This window comes from Hemicordylus capensis, chromosome 6 (genome assembly GCF_027244095.1).
Source record: "Hemicordylus capensis ecotype Gifberg chromosome 6, rHemCap1.1.pri, whole genome shotgun sequence".
In the NCBI taxonomy this organism is placed as follows: Eukaryota; Metazoa; Chordata; class Lepidosauria; order Squamata; family Cordylidae; genus Hemicordylus; species Hemicordylus capensis.
Window position 1 is genome coordinate 33,454,498 of NC_069662.1, and position 14,768 is coordinate 33,469,265.

General features: G+C 42.3%; 1 protein-coding gene across 3 annotated transcripts in view; it reads right to left on the bottom strand.

The window, feature by feature from the left end:
- Positions 1–1,184: 1,184 nt before the first annotated feature.
- The window catches only part of LOC128328892 (cytosolic phospholipase A2 gamma-like), a 34,010-nt gene continuing 20,426 nt past the window's right edge, over positions 1,185–14,768 (bottom strand). For 2 of the 3 annotated variants that reach the window (XM_053259084.1, XM_053259083.1), the window contains 6 exons: positions 10,555–10,689; positions 10,073–10,198; positions 6,187–6,282; positions 4,760–4,914; positions 2,433–2,601; positions 1,185–1,592 (listed from right to left, as the gene is read on the bottom strand). In XM_053259084.1, coding sequence (XP_053115059.1) covers positions 1,426–1,592; positions 2,433–2,601; positions 4,760–4,914; positions 6,187–6,282; positions 10,073–10,198; positions 10,555–10,689 — 848 coding nt within the window. In that variant the 3' untranslated portion in view covers positions 1,185–1,425. The remainder of the gene's footprint in view (positions 1,593–2,432; positions 2,602–4,759; positions 4,915–6,186; positions 6,283–10,072; positions 10,199–10,554; positions 10,690–14,768) is intronic. The other variant, XM_053259085.1, reaches the window with a different exon arrangement.

The window sequence follows — 14,768 nt, forward strand, 5'->3', positions numbered from 1 at the left end:
GGCCAGGAGTGGTTCTCCCTGTCTCAAAGTCAAGGAGAGCTTGACTCAAGGAGGGCTTGCACTGGCCATCTAACTCACTAACAGGGTTGCACGGCCGTGTTCAGGGGCTAGATCGGGGCCAGCGCTGCGTTTGCAGTGCAGCCAGAAGCAGTTCTCCCAGAGGGAGAGCTGCTCCTGGTTGCGGTGTGAATGCAGCGCTGGCCATTTAATCCCTGAACGGGGCTGCACAGCCCCACTTGGAAGCTAAACCAGCCCCCCCCCATCTGATGTCAGATGGGGGTGTCAGGGCTGCGAGGGGCAGTGACCCATGTTCTTTGAACCCCGTCGGCCAATGATGGCTACAACCTTGGGCAGACAACCTCCTGAGCAAAGGATTCACCTATGTAGCCATTATGAGACACCCTAAGACAGAAATACCCCCAGAGATGCAATCACATTCACAAAGGGAAGGAGTGCCACCTGTATTTGGCTGGATGGAGAGCATATCATGGTCTGCTGTGTATCCAAGAATTGCGTGTCTAAGGATAGCTGACAAGCAAAACATGGGGTGATGGTGAGAGAGTAGCCTGAAGAAGGCACCTGGCCAGCTCTCAGACGTCTGATTATTGCCTTTAGGTCAGTCATAGAGTGTCATTTCAGCTTAAATGCTGAGAACTGAGCTGTTGAAGTATGGATCCTTATATGTGTGGGGTTTGAATTGTTTCTTTTTCTTAGCGGAGAACTCACATTCTCAGTGAGCCATGCAGGGTACCATATCTGGGATATGTGGGTCACCTTTGCACTCCTGTGGAGTGAAATGTTAAATTATTTTGAATTTTGTGACCTGAAAAAGTTGGGGGGAACACCCATTGTATTCAGTGAGATTACTTGGGAGTAGGAAGTCCTACTTGTGTGTAAAAAAATCATGATGCTAGGAGGAAAATTAGGAGTGTCTGCAGTTTCCAGCACTCTGTGCACACCATTCCAAGATAGTGCTGAGCTCCAGAGGGCTCAGTTTCCTTTAAAGGAGTCCCCCTATAGCTAGGCAAAGTGCAGCACTACTACTACTACTCCAAATATTTATATACCACTTTTCAACAAAAGGTAAGGGTTAGGGTCACAATGAATAAAATATGCATTTTGTTATGGGATTTCCCCCCTTTAAATGAGAAGAGTTTTTTTGTAGAAGAACTTGTGGAGTCCAGTCAAGTTATATCATTTTAATATAGTTCATATGGAAATGTGTACACAGAAAGATGAGGTATATGAAGTCAATGCAATGAAATACGCCATGAACATGACACTTCCTCCCAATTCTATCTAGGAGTTTAGTTTGCAAAATTGCATGTATCCATACAAATGCATTTCCACTGGCAATTAAGTACTATCTGGTTTAAACAGGTTGTGTGAATCAGTGATTAGACCAGTAGAGTAGAAGCAGTTTGCTTAAGCCTTTCGTGAAAGAGGACATGCAACATGCTTGATCTCCTCTAGAATCTTTTGGTGATTATGAGCTACGTTCTTCTTTGCTGCAGTGAGCAGTTTTTCAATTTCCTCCTCTGAATAGCTCATCTTGAAGGTGCCAAACTGATCTCTGTATTCAGCAACTTTACCTGAAAATGAAAGATATTGTGAATTACTATTTATGTTTTTGTGCCATCCTTCTTCCAAGCAGCATGCTTCTTCCCCTTCAGCAATTATTCCCTCACATTCACCCTCTTTGATTAATTAGATTGAACTGGCCAAAGGTCACCTTGTATGCTTCTTCTCCAATTCAGGATTTGAACCCTCCACTCCTTTGTCCTAGTACAATAATCTAACCTTACACCACACTGACTGCAACATGATCAGGAAGCTTTGAAAAAAAAAATGAGCAGGAAAAGACACTCCTCAGCACAGAAGAAGAGCATCTATGGAGAGACTGAAATGCATCTCAGCTTCATCACAGATGCCGCATCCCTTTGTAAGGATAAATTTTCTTATAAGGAAAGAAAACTAGTTGAGATAGCTGGCTTGCAGTTAAGGGGGAGCCCATTATACTGCAAGTCAGGCATGAATTTGGAGGGGCTTTGAAGAGGCTCTTAATGATGCCCAGATTTCTGAATGGAAGGTGGGGTCACACCGTCCATATTTGTCCCAGTTACTAAGGGCGGGAGATGTCTTGAAGACCAAGATAAGGAGTTCTACATGGTGGGTCATAAGCTGTGCAGTCCAGATCTGATTGATTAAGGAGGGGAGATTCATCATTTAGAACATTTAAATGTATCAAAAGGAAAAATGGAACAAGAATGCACAAGTTTAGACTTTAGGGAGATAAGTTACAATCAGGAAGAATATTAAGTTAATTTAGTGCTGGAAACCAGATGATCCACTGGAGGTTTCCCATCTTAATTTTGCAACTCCATTATCTCACCAAATAGGTATTTCCCCAGTGAATCTCAATCTCATCTTACCTGGACAATTGAATTTGTTGAATAGTGGGAAATGCATGACAGTTGGTGCATTCTCCCCTTTGAAGATATAACAGTCTGATGGGTCGTCTGTATCCTGAAGTTCTATCTCATCTATCTTGGGAAATGGCAGTCCATGCTCCTTGCAATATTCAGCAGCTTTTTTGATAGTCTGAACCAAGGAGAAAAGGCGAAGTCTATTTCATAATGGTATTACCAGCCCCATATGGAAACGTCTGCTCGATGGCTGGTAAAGGCACTTATGGGACCCACTCCCAACATTACCCAAGTGGCATGGGAGGCAATGTAGCTTCCTCCCGTGTTACTTTAGTAATCTAAAGCCCAGAATCACATAGAAAGTTATTCCACATGCCAGCGTCACCCCTGTGGGGAACAGGGATATCCTAGATGCCTCTTATGGCAGACTGCAAATGAAAAGGCCCATACCATGGTAGCTACCAGACCATTAAAGGTTTCTTCAGCAAAGGCCCATAGAGAACATACTGCTGCTGCAACATCCCACTCATGTCTTACTGATCAAAATCAAAGAAAGATCATGAGATGCAAGTTTCTCTTAAGTCCTGGCATAATAACCCTTTAGTTCCGATCACCATCTGAACTATCTTTGGTTAAACAGAAAGAAAAAGTAGCAACGAATATATTGGAGCTCACAAAAGAAGTTGTTGAATGCAGATCCTTATGGCATCGACTATTAGCCACAGCAACCCTATTGAGCACTTGGGGCATTAGTGGTAAAGATAGTGAGTAAGGGGATTCCTTCTCTGACCATGGACCGGGTCTCAAGATCCGTGAGACCCGGTTTGGGGTGGTGAGCGGGAAGAGCAGGCTAAGCCCGCTCTCCCCACTCATGAGCGGGGAGGGAGTCCTGGGTGGCTGGATCGGCTGCCCACATGATTACCGGCTCCGAGGCATAGCCAGTGGGGGCTGGAGGGAGCAGGGGCCGATTGGCCCCCGCAAGCTCCAGCATGCCCTGCGCGAGCATGCAGGGCATGCTGGCAAGACCCCCGGAGCTGGGAGGCGGCTTTTCACCTCCCCTCCAGGGGGTCTCCTCGTGAGTAGCCACGGCCCGATTTTCTTCAATCATGTGAATAGCCCCCATGTTTTATCTACTCCAATTAACCTTTGTTAGACTTATTCTCTCTGGTTTCATTCTCTCACCTGGAGAGAGCGGGCGGGGGAGGACTTCTGTCTTCTTCCTCTCCCTGTTCCTGGAGGCTTTACACAGAGGGCTTTTACTTCGAATCTTCTCCGGAATGGAGTGGGCCAGTTCACGTATTAGCTGTATTTAACCCCAAAGTAGCTGCAGGCTATCAGGGACCCATAGAGACAGGACTCTGTTTCCTCCTGAATCGAGGCTGCACATTCTCTGGCTTAGCCCAAAGTATGTCCAGCTTTTAAAAAGTCCTCTAGTTTCAGCGGATTTTGAAAAAATATCCCAGGCTTCTGCTATGCCCTGCCATTTCTCTGTGATGTGTGGAGTGGCAATTAGCAGTAATTCGGCTTTTCAAAACTCAATGAAGGGGAGTTTACATAGGCTTTAGATATGCAGAATGGATGTAACCTGAGCCTTTTTGTCTGTGCCGATTCCATTAGCCTGCCAATTTTCTTCATGACAAAGAGAAAGTTCTGGTTTTTGCTTTAAACCTCCCTGCCTCTTAAATTTTCTGGGGTGTGTGTGGGGGGGGGAGGGAACATGAGGTGATGAAGGCAGTCACTCACAAAGGCAAGGATTACGTGTTCTGTTTGACTGACCTTTGGATACTTATGGCGGTCTTTCACTCCTCCATAGCTCAAACAAACAAACAAACAAACAAACAAACAAACAAACAAACACTATCTCACCTCCTCCTCTCTGTGATTGGCTGGAGGAAAAATCCAGAGCAGGTTAGTGGGAATGCACAGGAAAAATATCTCCCAGGGATTGCAGAGAAGAGTCGACCCTATGTGAACTGTCCATTTAATCCCCCTAATTAAACATCTTGTGAATCTGCTGCGAAGCAGATTCGCTCTTCAGATACCCTGTAGCATGAAGGCATGTGTGAATAACTCCCTGATGTAGCAAACAGCTAGACGTTAGGCTTAACCACCTCTCTGATGTATTTCCTAAACCAACTACATTACCTGGAACTTTAACTCCATGTTTCCCAACAATATTAGTTAGCAGTGCTCGCCTTACTTGTACATTTCTGCTGCAGCTGGGGTAGATAAACAGATCTGCCCTCCAAGCTCTCTCTCGGTGCCATCTTATCTCCTCCCTTCTTTAGTTATAAGTCTAACCTTGTAAGCCCTTTAACTTATAAATAAATTACCTCAAAAGGGTCCCCAGCACTGAAGTCAAAGGAAAGGATCAGTTTCGCCTGCCTCTCCGGACGCAGAACAAGTGGGTAAGCAGTGTTTATGGCCAGACCAGCATCAATGAGGGACACAACCTGTTTGTCCGTCAGCTCCGGAAGTTTGACATCCGCTAATATCAAGTGAAACAGAGCTTCAGTGTAATGATGCTTAAACCAGTACAAATTGCTGAAGGTAGCTGGTTACAAAATAGTAACGTTATTAGTCTAGATACCTATGATCAAGCTTCACCCTGCTGCTCAGTACCCAACTGCAACCAAGCTTTTATGTGTATACACAAAACACATTTTCTTCCCCAGTTTACACTACTTCCCAATCATCTCCCCTTCTTCCATTATCTCCCTTGTGTCCATCTTTAAATTGTGAGCCCCTTGGCACAAGGACATACCTTCTCAGCTGCTGTAAAGTGCAGCATCCAGAGATGGCATAAATATTAATAACCCTCAGTTCAAATTGGGTTCAACTGGATCCCATTGAAGAGGAAATCATCATACCAACTTAATGTGTTAGAAGCCCCACCCACACCTCCTTTCAAGCCTAAACTAGTTCTGCATGTTACTACATGTGAACACCACTGAAAATGACATCCACTGTTGACATTTCCCCTCCCCACCATAAGGTGTAGGAATATTTATCTCATCTGATTTTATTTGATTGTGTTTCCATGCTTCTACAATATTGGCTGCTGGGAAGGGTAAACTTCAATATTACTTTCAGGAGTGAGTAGGAACATAGGAAGCTGCCATATATCGAGTCAGACCATAGGTCCATCACGCTCAGTATTGTCTTCACAGATTGGCAGTGGCTTCTCCAAGTTTGCAGGCAGGAATCTCTCTCAGCCAGGGGCGTAACTACTATTAGGCAAGGGGAGGCGGCTGCTGCCTGGGGGGCCCCACGCCTTGAGGGGCCCCCCAGAGGCAAGTCACATGAGACAAGTCACATGACTATTGTGAAGTGTGTGTGTATCAGCGAGGGGCCCATTTTAAAATTTTGTCTCTGGGCCCACTCCAGTCTTGTTACACCCCTGCTCTCAGCCCTATCTTGGAGATGCCAGGGAGGGAACTTGGAACCTTCTCCTCTTCCCAGATATTCCACCCACTGAGGGGAATATCTTACAGTGCTCACACTTCTAGTCTCCCATTCATATGCTTAGCATATTCATGTGCTTCCTACTGCAAGACCAGCTCTCTCAGCTTATAAACTGACAAACCATGGGTTAAGTAGTCCTAAATGTAATGGGAAAGAATTGGAGAACTCAACATAAGGATGCCATTTTGTGGACATCCCCATGTTGGGTCCTAACACAGTAGATCAAACCTCAGCATATAATATTCATAAATGCAGTCTATATTTTAAAAGTTATGCTACTGCAGTATAACCTTACAGCACTGGTACAGGAAGTTATTGGTGCTTCCCCATGTCCATCCCCAAAGGCATGAAAGGGTCTTTTTCACCATGGTATGGAAGTGGTCACCAGAAGCTAGAAGGAATGAAATGCCAAGCTAAAATAATTCTACAAATCATAAACTGAAATACATACACCCAAAATCATTTTTCAATCAATTGATTCTGCATCTCCAACATAAAAGCTTATCTGTTGTATTGTTTTTATCCCTGTTTTATATGTTTTTAGCTTGATGTTTTTATTGCTTTTTATTGTATGTTTTAATTTTTGTAAACTGCCTAGGGGGTTTTCTTTTAACGAAAGGCGGTATAGAAAGGTAAAAATAAATAAAATAAAAAATAACACAAAATGTACATGCAAGTGTGATCTGCATCTCATGTCAGCATTTTTCCTCCAGAGTATTGCTACAATAAAAGCTGAACTTGCCAACATGTTCTTACTCTTTCATAACGTGCATTTGAATTCAGGCCAGTAACAGTTCAATTTGTTTAAGTCAAGAAACTGCTAGAAATGGCTGCTCAAGTGAACAGAAGGTATTATTCTGACCCTAGGAGAAATCCTAAAGATCTTTTCCAGGGCTAGAAAAGATCTGAGAGACACCTACTGTATGCTGACTGCCTTTCCTTCTGCTTGTGTGTGTCCTTTCATGTCTGGGAAATTCTGAGAAGTTACAAGTTGGTAGCTAGAAAATCTCAGTCCCAGAGGACAATCTCAAACCTAATAGCAACCTAGAGGTATCGGCCAGTGCAGCAAAAGGAGAAGACCAACAGCACTTCCAGACTACTTGCATTAGAGAAGGGGCAGTTTTTGATTACCTCTCCAGTTAAGTGCCTGAAACAGATTTTTTTTAATCAAAATAGATAACTTACAAAAACTGGCAAAGCTGCACAAACCATTTTTCTTGCTACTTTTGCTTTGGTGAGAACTGAGAGTTTTTTCATTGTCACTTAGTCAAATTGGCAGGGCCGGCTCTAGGGGATCTGGCGCCCCGATGCAACATTCTGTTGAGCGCCCCCCCCCCATAGTAAAAAATAAAAATTCAAAATAATTACAATTAGTGTGTATTCAAAATTTAATACACAAAGATTTTACTTAATTATGTACATAACATTGTATATAATATAATTATGTACATAATATTTATATAATATAATTATAATTATATTACTCCTATACTTAAAGAGCTATTTGGCTACCAATATGCTTCTGGGCAAAATACAAGGTGCTGGTTATAACCTATAAAGCCCTACACAGCTTAGGCCCTGGGTATTTAAGATAATGGAGCAGTCTTGGCTTGAGTGAGTGAGAAGGGAGCAGTCTTGGCTTGAATGAGAGAGAGAAAGAATGGAGCAGTCTTGGCGAGAAAAAGAGAGAGAGTCAGTTCCCCATTGTTCTGGAGGTCCCTGTCCACATCTTGCCAGAGGCAGCTTCCCCCGCCCCCGACAGCGCTTTCTCTCCCCACCGGGCTCCCTCCCTCCCTGCCATTTTCGCCCGCCCTTCACCAGGCTCCCTTATGAGACCGCCAGCCGCTTCCTTCTCCTCCTCCCTCTTCCATCATCACTGCGTCTGGGGCCATTTTCTTCTCGCCGCCTCCCGCCAATTCGAGCCGCCGCACGGCTGAAGGGATGGCTGCGGGGGTCCGTGTGTGTCCTTCTAACCCCGCCCCCCCGGTGGCAGAAGATATCAGAGCAATGTCGTGCCTGCTGCTTGGCCTGGCATTGCTTCCCAACTGCGAGGCGTGCCTGTGCAGTTAAGAGACTTAACTGCACAGGTGCGCCTCGCAGTTGGGAAGCGACGCCCCGACTCATGGGCTCAATGCCCTCCTGCAGACTGCGCCCCGAAGCGGTGCATCATCTGCTTACTAGTAAGCGCCGACCCTGCAAATTGGAACTCTGTCACATGAAACTACTTCACACTTGTTGGCCACCTCCCAATGCAAATAGGAGCCATGAAATTCCTTATTGGGGTACTCTGCTGTCAGGAATCCTTGCATTGACTTGGGGGAGCAAATGAGGCTAGACTAGTGCATAGCATTACTGTAATGAACTCAGGGCACTTTAAGTTGTCTACCTGTGTGCAATACTGAAGCATTCATATTCTAAAACTAGTCAAATGGCTTGCGGTTTGCAAGCAAGCCATGAACTTAAGTTGCTGTGACTCTTGTGTTTGAATAGCTCTGAGGTCTCTCCTTGGCTAAACTGGGATTTGAATACAGGCACCTCAAATCCAAATCCAGTTATAAGTCTATCCACTAGATGGCACTGGCTATAAAGAGTCAGAAGAGGACTATAAGTGTAATATTCAGTTACTTCACCAATAAATACTTAGTATTTACTTCTACAAGAATTTCCATGTGTCTTCTCTAAGCAGCTGCAACAACTAAACTCTGCATTCTACTCTGTAACTGGAGTGGGTAACTTCTTTAGTGCTCTGCTAAACCCCCAAATGGGGGTTTAAAACCCCAGTTTACCGAGAATAAAAGTATAACCCCCAACAAGAGCAACTCTGAGGGACTGTGAGGCCCTCAGCTCCTGAATCACACTAGATTCTATTAGAATTGCTTCAAAATACTCATTCCTCCTATCATTTCCCCCAGATTCCCAGCTTTCGTTAAAAAAAAAAAATTAAGTTCTAGCCCTTGTAGAAGTGGAGTTATAGAGCAAAAGGTATGGGCACTATTTTTCAAGTGTTTGGATTCTTTGATGTATAATAACGTTTCTCAATGAATCCTTATGAGGATTCATTACACACCTTCATTTCTTCTATTCATTCTGACTGCCTTTTGGACAGTGCCAACTGTCAACTGCCATGTGCCAACTACACACCTCTCCCACCTGCAAGGCAGTGGGGTACTACTCAGTTTATGTTCTTTGAATTTTTTCAACTGTTTAGACTCTTTGGTGTCTAATAACCTTTCCTCATAATTAACCCCTATGAAGATTCATTACACACCAAAGAGTCTAAACACTCCAAAAAATCCTAAAAAATAAAATGAGTACCCCACTGGGGGAGCGGGGGTTGTAGTTGACACAGGGCAGTTGGCACTTTCCAATGACAGCCGAATGAAGAAATGAAGCCATATAATAAATCCTCATAGAGATTCATTATGAGGAAATGTTATTAGACACCAAATAATCTAAACACTTTAATATTCCTAAAAAATAGAATTTTTTTTTACCTTGCAGGTAATAGTTGGCACATGGCAATAGACAGTTGGCACTGTCCAATGATACTAAAAATGAACAGAAGAAATGAACGTGTGCAATGAATCCTCATAGGGATTAATTAGGAGGAAACGTTCTTATACAGCAAACAATCCAAACACTTGAAAAATAATGACTGCACATTTTGCTCCATAATTCCACTTCTACGGGGCTAAAAAAATGTAAGCTGGGGATCCATGATAGGGTTAGGATAGGGTGGCTTTGATTCCCCATTATTTCCTATGGCAGAAATATACAAAACTATTAAAAACAAAACAAAAAATTAAAAATCAAGCAAGTTCCCCACCACCTTGAAATTTGGGTGGCTGGTGGAACCCATGGGGACCTACCCACTATCCAAATTTGGTGCCCCTAGGACCTTATTAAGTGGTCCAAATTGACATTAATCCAAATTGAATAGAATCAAATACAAATTGAATCTGGGATAATGGTGGGTAGATTTGGACACAAAACAAATCAGGGGTGATTTGATTTAGGCACAAATTGAATCAAAAAGACATATTTGTGCACATCCCTACTTGAGCATCAGGAGGGATGGACTAAACAGATGACCAGATTACCTGATTCTTTCCTTCATGGAGGTCTGGCAATATTGAGAAAGAGCTGCTGCTAGAAAGCAGCAGCACCACTATGGTACTTGCCTCCAAAATCTATGTCCAATGCTTCACCCAGAATCATGCACTCTTTCTTCCTTTTTTCAGGATTTAAAGAAAGCCAGATCTGACGCATTTCTTGGACGAGTCCATAGCTTTTGCTGCCACTGTGATCTACATGAAAGGCATCATGAATTAAGGCAGGACAAAAAGGGTAAGGCTTTGCCAATAGAGGGGGGAAAGGGTGAATATGAAATAAAAGCAATGGCTGACATCCAGACTAATGAAGCGCCAGTGCAGCATTCCAGACTAGAGGGGAATGCTCTCCCCTTCCTTCCCCACATGTCTGTGCCATCCAAATATATGCCACTGAGCCACTGTTTCATATGCTTTCAGTAGACAGCAATAATTCCTGTTAGCTGTAGTGGAACTTGTTCTGCTGAAAGGCGGGATAGAAATGTTGTAAAGAAAGCCTATAGGACCATACTGCTTCCAGACAGACAGAAATCTTGGGTCCACAGTTCACTTACCTTTCAAGATGCTTTCTAAATTGTCAAAAAGTTTCTCATCAGTTTTTTCATCTGATGAACACAGCAGCAGCTCCAGAACAGCCAGATAGGCCCAGCCAAGTATTCCAATGTCTTGATCATCTTGGGAGTGAAAAGCTGTTGAGAAGAGTGTTGCAAGTACTAACTTACGCTTTGTTTCTCTGAAGTGAGCAATCTTCAGTGGCCATTTTGGTCAAGTTTCCAGGTGCTGACCTTCACCCTTGATGCACATTAAAGACCTGGTTGGAGTATGACCTCTTTTTTATTCTTTGTCTCCAATAGCGTCATGAAGTCTTTAAGCAACAAAAACCACACACATTACATTTTCCTTCCTTCCTGTTTCCCATAAGGAGGTACAGCAAGTTACTTCCAGATGTTCCCTACCTTGGATCCCCAGAGATTGTTAGACTACAACTCCCATCATCCCCAGTCACAGTGGCCAAAGGTAGAGTGATACGAGTTGTAGTCCAACAACATCAGGAGATCCAAGGCTGTTTTTTCTGGTGGAAGTTGCTACCTTCAGAGGAAGGAAGCCTTTGGATGCAACTCAACATATTTATGATCCTTGATTCTGACCCAGTCAACATACAGCCTGGAAGGTAAGTTGTATCTCCAAATCCTTTATCTAAAAGAATCATTGTTATTCATTAATAGTGCAGATTAGAGCATTGCCCATTATCCCACACCTTGCCAGTTCCAAATTTGTAGGGCCACAACATTTAGTTGATTAATTGCTTAGATTTGATCAAGTAAAAACATTTTGATCAATAACAGTAAAAAGCCCAACAAACAAGGTATCAGATTTTAGATTTTTAAATTGTCAATAAACATAATTACATTGCAGATGTCAAGCAACATACTCCCTGGAGGCATTCACTCCTGTACAAGTAGAATACCTATTCCAAGATGTCTGTTATGGCACACATATGCATCTTCCACAAACAAAGCTCATTTTTCTTTAGAACACTGCCCCCTTTTTCTTATGCAAATGAAAACAATTATGGACTAAATGTGATAACTATAATATACAGCTGCTTGGGCCTCACTCACTGACTCGACTGACATGAAACTTCCAGACCAAACCACAAGAGATTGAGAGGCTATTCTCATGACCAGCTGAAACTGGGCTAAGGGAGCCCAGCGTGGTTTGGGCTGATTGCATGCTGCAATGGGAGCTGTGTAGCTCTTGGCGGCAAGCCTGCTTAAAAGCAAAGAACTGCAATCTATCAAGTTCATGAAACACCCCCCCCCCCTTTTTTTTTTTTTGTTCTGTGTATCTTCAGAGCAGTTTTTTAAGTTTAGGTATTTTCCAAGGCGGATGTTTCTATTTTTTCCCATCAGGACCTTTTTTTGTTTTGTTTTTTTGTTTTCCTCTGCTAGTGATTGTTTTCCCCGTTCAAGGTTAATTGTCTTTCTTTGTGTCTGCTTATCTATTACTCAATGGAACTTTTGTGGATTACAACTTCAGCCTGTTTTTTTTACAGGAAGAAATCAGAGCATTACTAATTTTTCTGTTTGAACATTTTTAAGTGCTTCGAGAAAATTAGTGCTTAAACCAAGCACAATTCTTACTGGAGGGGACAGTTATAATATAAACATTATTAGACATTAATGTGTTTTGGCTTAGTATACTTTGAATCTGGTCCTGATAATGTTTTTACTAGGCATTAAGTCCTTTCCCTGACCACTGTTTTTACTGGATTTGGTTTGTAACTTTATAATTTGTTTCTGGTTTTACTTTAGTTGGCAATTAATTCAGGGATTCCTTTTATGGCTTCCTCTTTTTTTTCTTTTGTAGCGATTATATATCTTAATGAAAGTTTTAATGACTAAACAGTAGTATTCCTTTTGACACAATTAAGCAGCAATGCATTGAATAGGGACTTTGGATAAAGAAGTCTTACTTAGTCATATCCCGAAGGTAAACGGCTTGTTTATAACTTGCCTGTTCTTGAAGAAAGATGTGTAAATAAGAAACTATTTCAAAATGATTGATACATTTTCAAACAACAATCAAACCAACCAGGTCTACAAATTCAGGAAGAAGTCTCCAATGGATGGACCTAATGAGTGAGAATATGGTTCAAGACTAGAGATCAAGTCTCTCGATCACTTTTTATAGGTTGTTACCATGGAGGTTAATGAAATCTTTTCATGGGTAGACAAGTGGCCTAGGTCTATGACTGTAGCATCTTCTCCTGGACAGGAGATGATTGAAAGCAATTCTAGGGGTCAATGTCAGAAAATTCCTTTCGGGGAACTATTATCTGCACAAAGATATTTTTCATTGCAAGATGATTTCTTTAGTAGAATGGAAAGTGAAAACGTATCTGCCCGCTCTGTCTTTAGAGCAGCAACATACTTTACAGCAGTATTTTTCTTTCAGAACTTGGAACCAGCTAGCTATCCAACAGAACTACAGAGGGAGTAGTTATCCTGACTTGTATTCCCTCTTTTTACAGTTACATCTCCTTTACAAGGAATCAAACACAGATGGCCAGCAGTTTTTTGGCATGTACCCTTTTGAGGTTTTAGAAGAGTATGGATACATATGTTTTTTGATTCAAAATAAGCTTTAATTGCATTCTTATGCCTTTAAAGATCTCCACCCCGGATTAAGATTAACTGGATCTTTCTCTTGACAATGATTATAAGATAAACCCTTTGGAGTTTCCCTCCGCTTTTTCTTTCTTATCCTTGTTAGTGACAAATAGTATTTTAATATGTACTACTCCAATATTACAATTATTACAATATTATTACAATAATATTACAATCAATTTTAATTCGCTTGGAATTAATTACCTAACACATGATTGCTTAGAATATAAATTGGTATCTTTTACAATCAGGTATCCTAAATAAACTGATATCTGGTAGTTTGGATTACAGCTTGGAATATATTCAAGTTGAATAAAAATTGATGGTCTAGGTCTATTTGTATATGTAATTTGGCTTTAATGCTTGTTTTGTATTTCTTTGTATTTTTGCCTTGTATCTTTTTAATCTTAATTGTGGAAGGTGGTTTTGCTGGATAAGTTAACCTTTGATTAATGATCTGGCTGTTTCTTATGCTGTAAGCTGAATGATTAGAGATGGTACTCATCCCTTCTTTTTTCTATATATTTTTCTTTTTATATGTATTAATAAAATGCAATAAAAAATAAAAGCACCCCCCGCAAATGACATTAATGGAGCACGCGCTCTGCTAACTCTGTTTCTCTGATTGTGTGTCACCATGGCGCGGCTCCATGCTGTGGCAACTCACAAGTAACCTTCCGGCATCAGGAGGCTCCTCAGAATGCCCCACGTACTTGTGTGGGTCATTCAGGGACTTCTGGGGGCCAAGAGGCCCCCGAGCCCTACCGCCCCAACCAGCTCTGTGACGGAGCCGGTAATCATTTGGGCAGCCGATTCAGCCTCCCAGGGCGGGCTACCTGCTCCTCTGTGGGAGGAGCGGGTCAAGCCCACACTCCCCACAAAACCCCTCTAGGCTCTCCACACTACTCATGTGGAGAGCCTTAGAAACTTGTCAGTTTCATAGGTAAGTTCCAGACCTCACCCAGACGACCCAAAAGATCCCAAAAGCCCAACATTCATTTGTGTCCTGGAAAAATGTGGAAATACTCTCCCATTGGAAAGCATGGGGAATGAAATTTCAGAGCTAGGAAAAGACTAGCATCACAGAGAGACAAGACATTCATGGGCTTGCAAGCCCTTGTACTAGTAACTGATGAAAAATGCTTTTGTGTGACTGCCCTGCAGAGTAGCAAGGATGGAGGAGTCATTTGTTCATGTACAAACAAGGCCTGGCTAAGTTACTTCCTCAACATTCTCAGGCAATATAAATTGGGTTTTGAAGAGAGCTAGAGGAAAAATAGTTTGACTAAAACATTGGCAAGTGTTCTCAGGACAGAGATAGCATCAGCCATGCTACCATGTTTAGCATTCTCCCTATTGCCTTTCCTCTACTGATGAGCCTACTAAAGTAGCCTTTAACTTACGATTCTGCCACAAAGTTCCTGAGATTCACACAGAAGGCAGACTCTTCCAACTAAGTACCTAGTACAGTTTAGAGATATCTAAACAAGATGGATGTTCCTACACTATAAAGTGCTTCTAATGTGGCATGTAATATATCCTATATGTTTGGGTCTGTAAAGGCTAGAGGAACTTCTGATAGCTCTAGCTCTCTG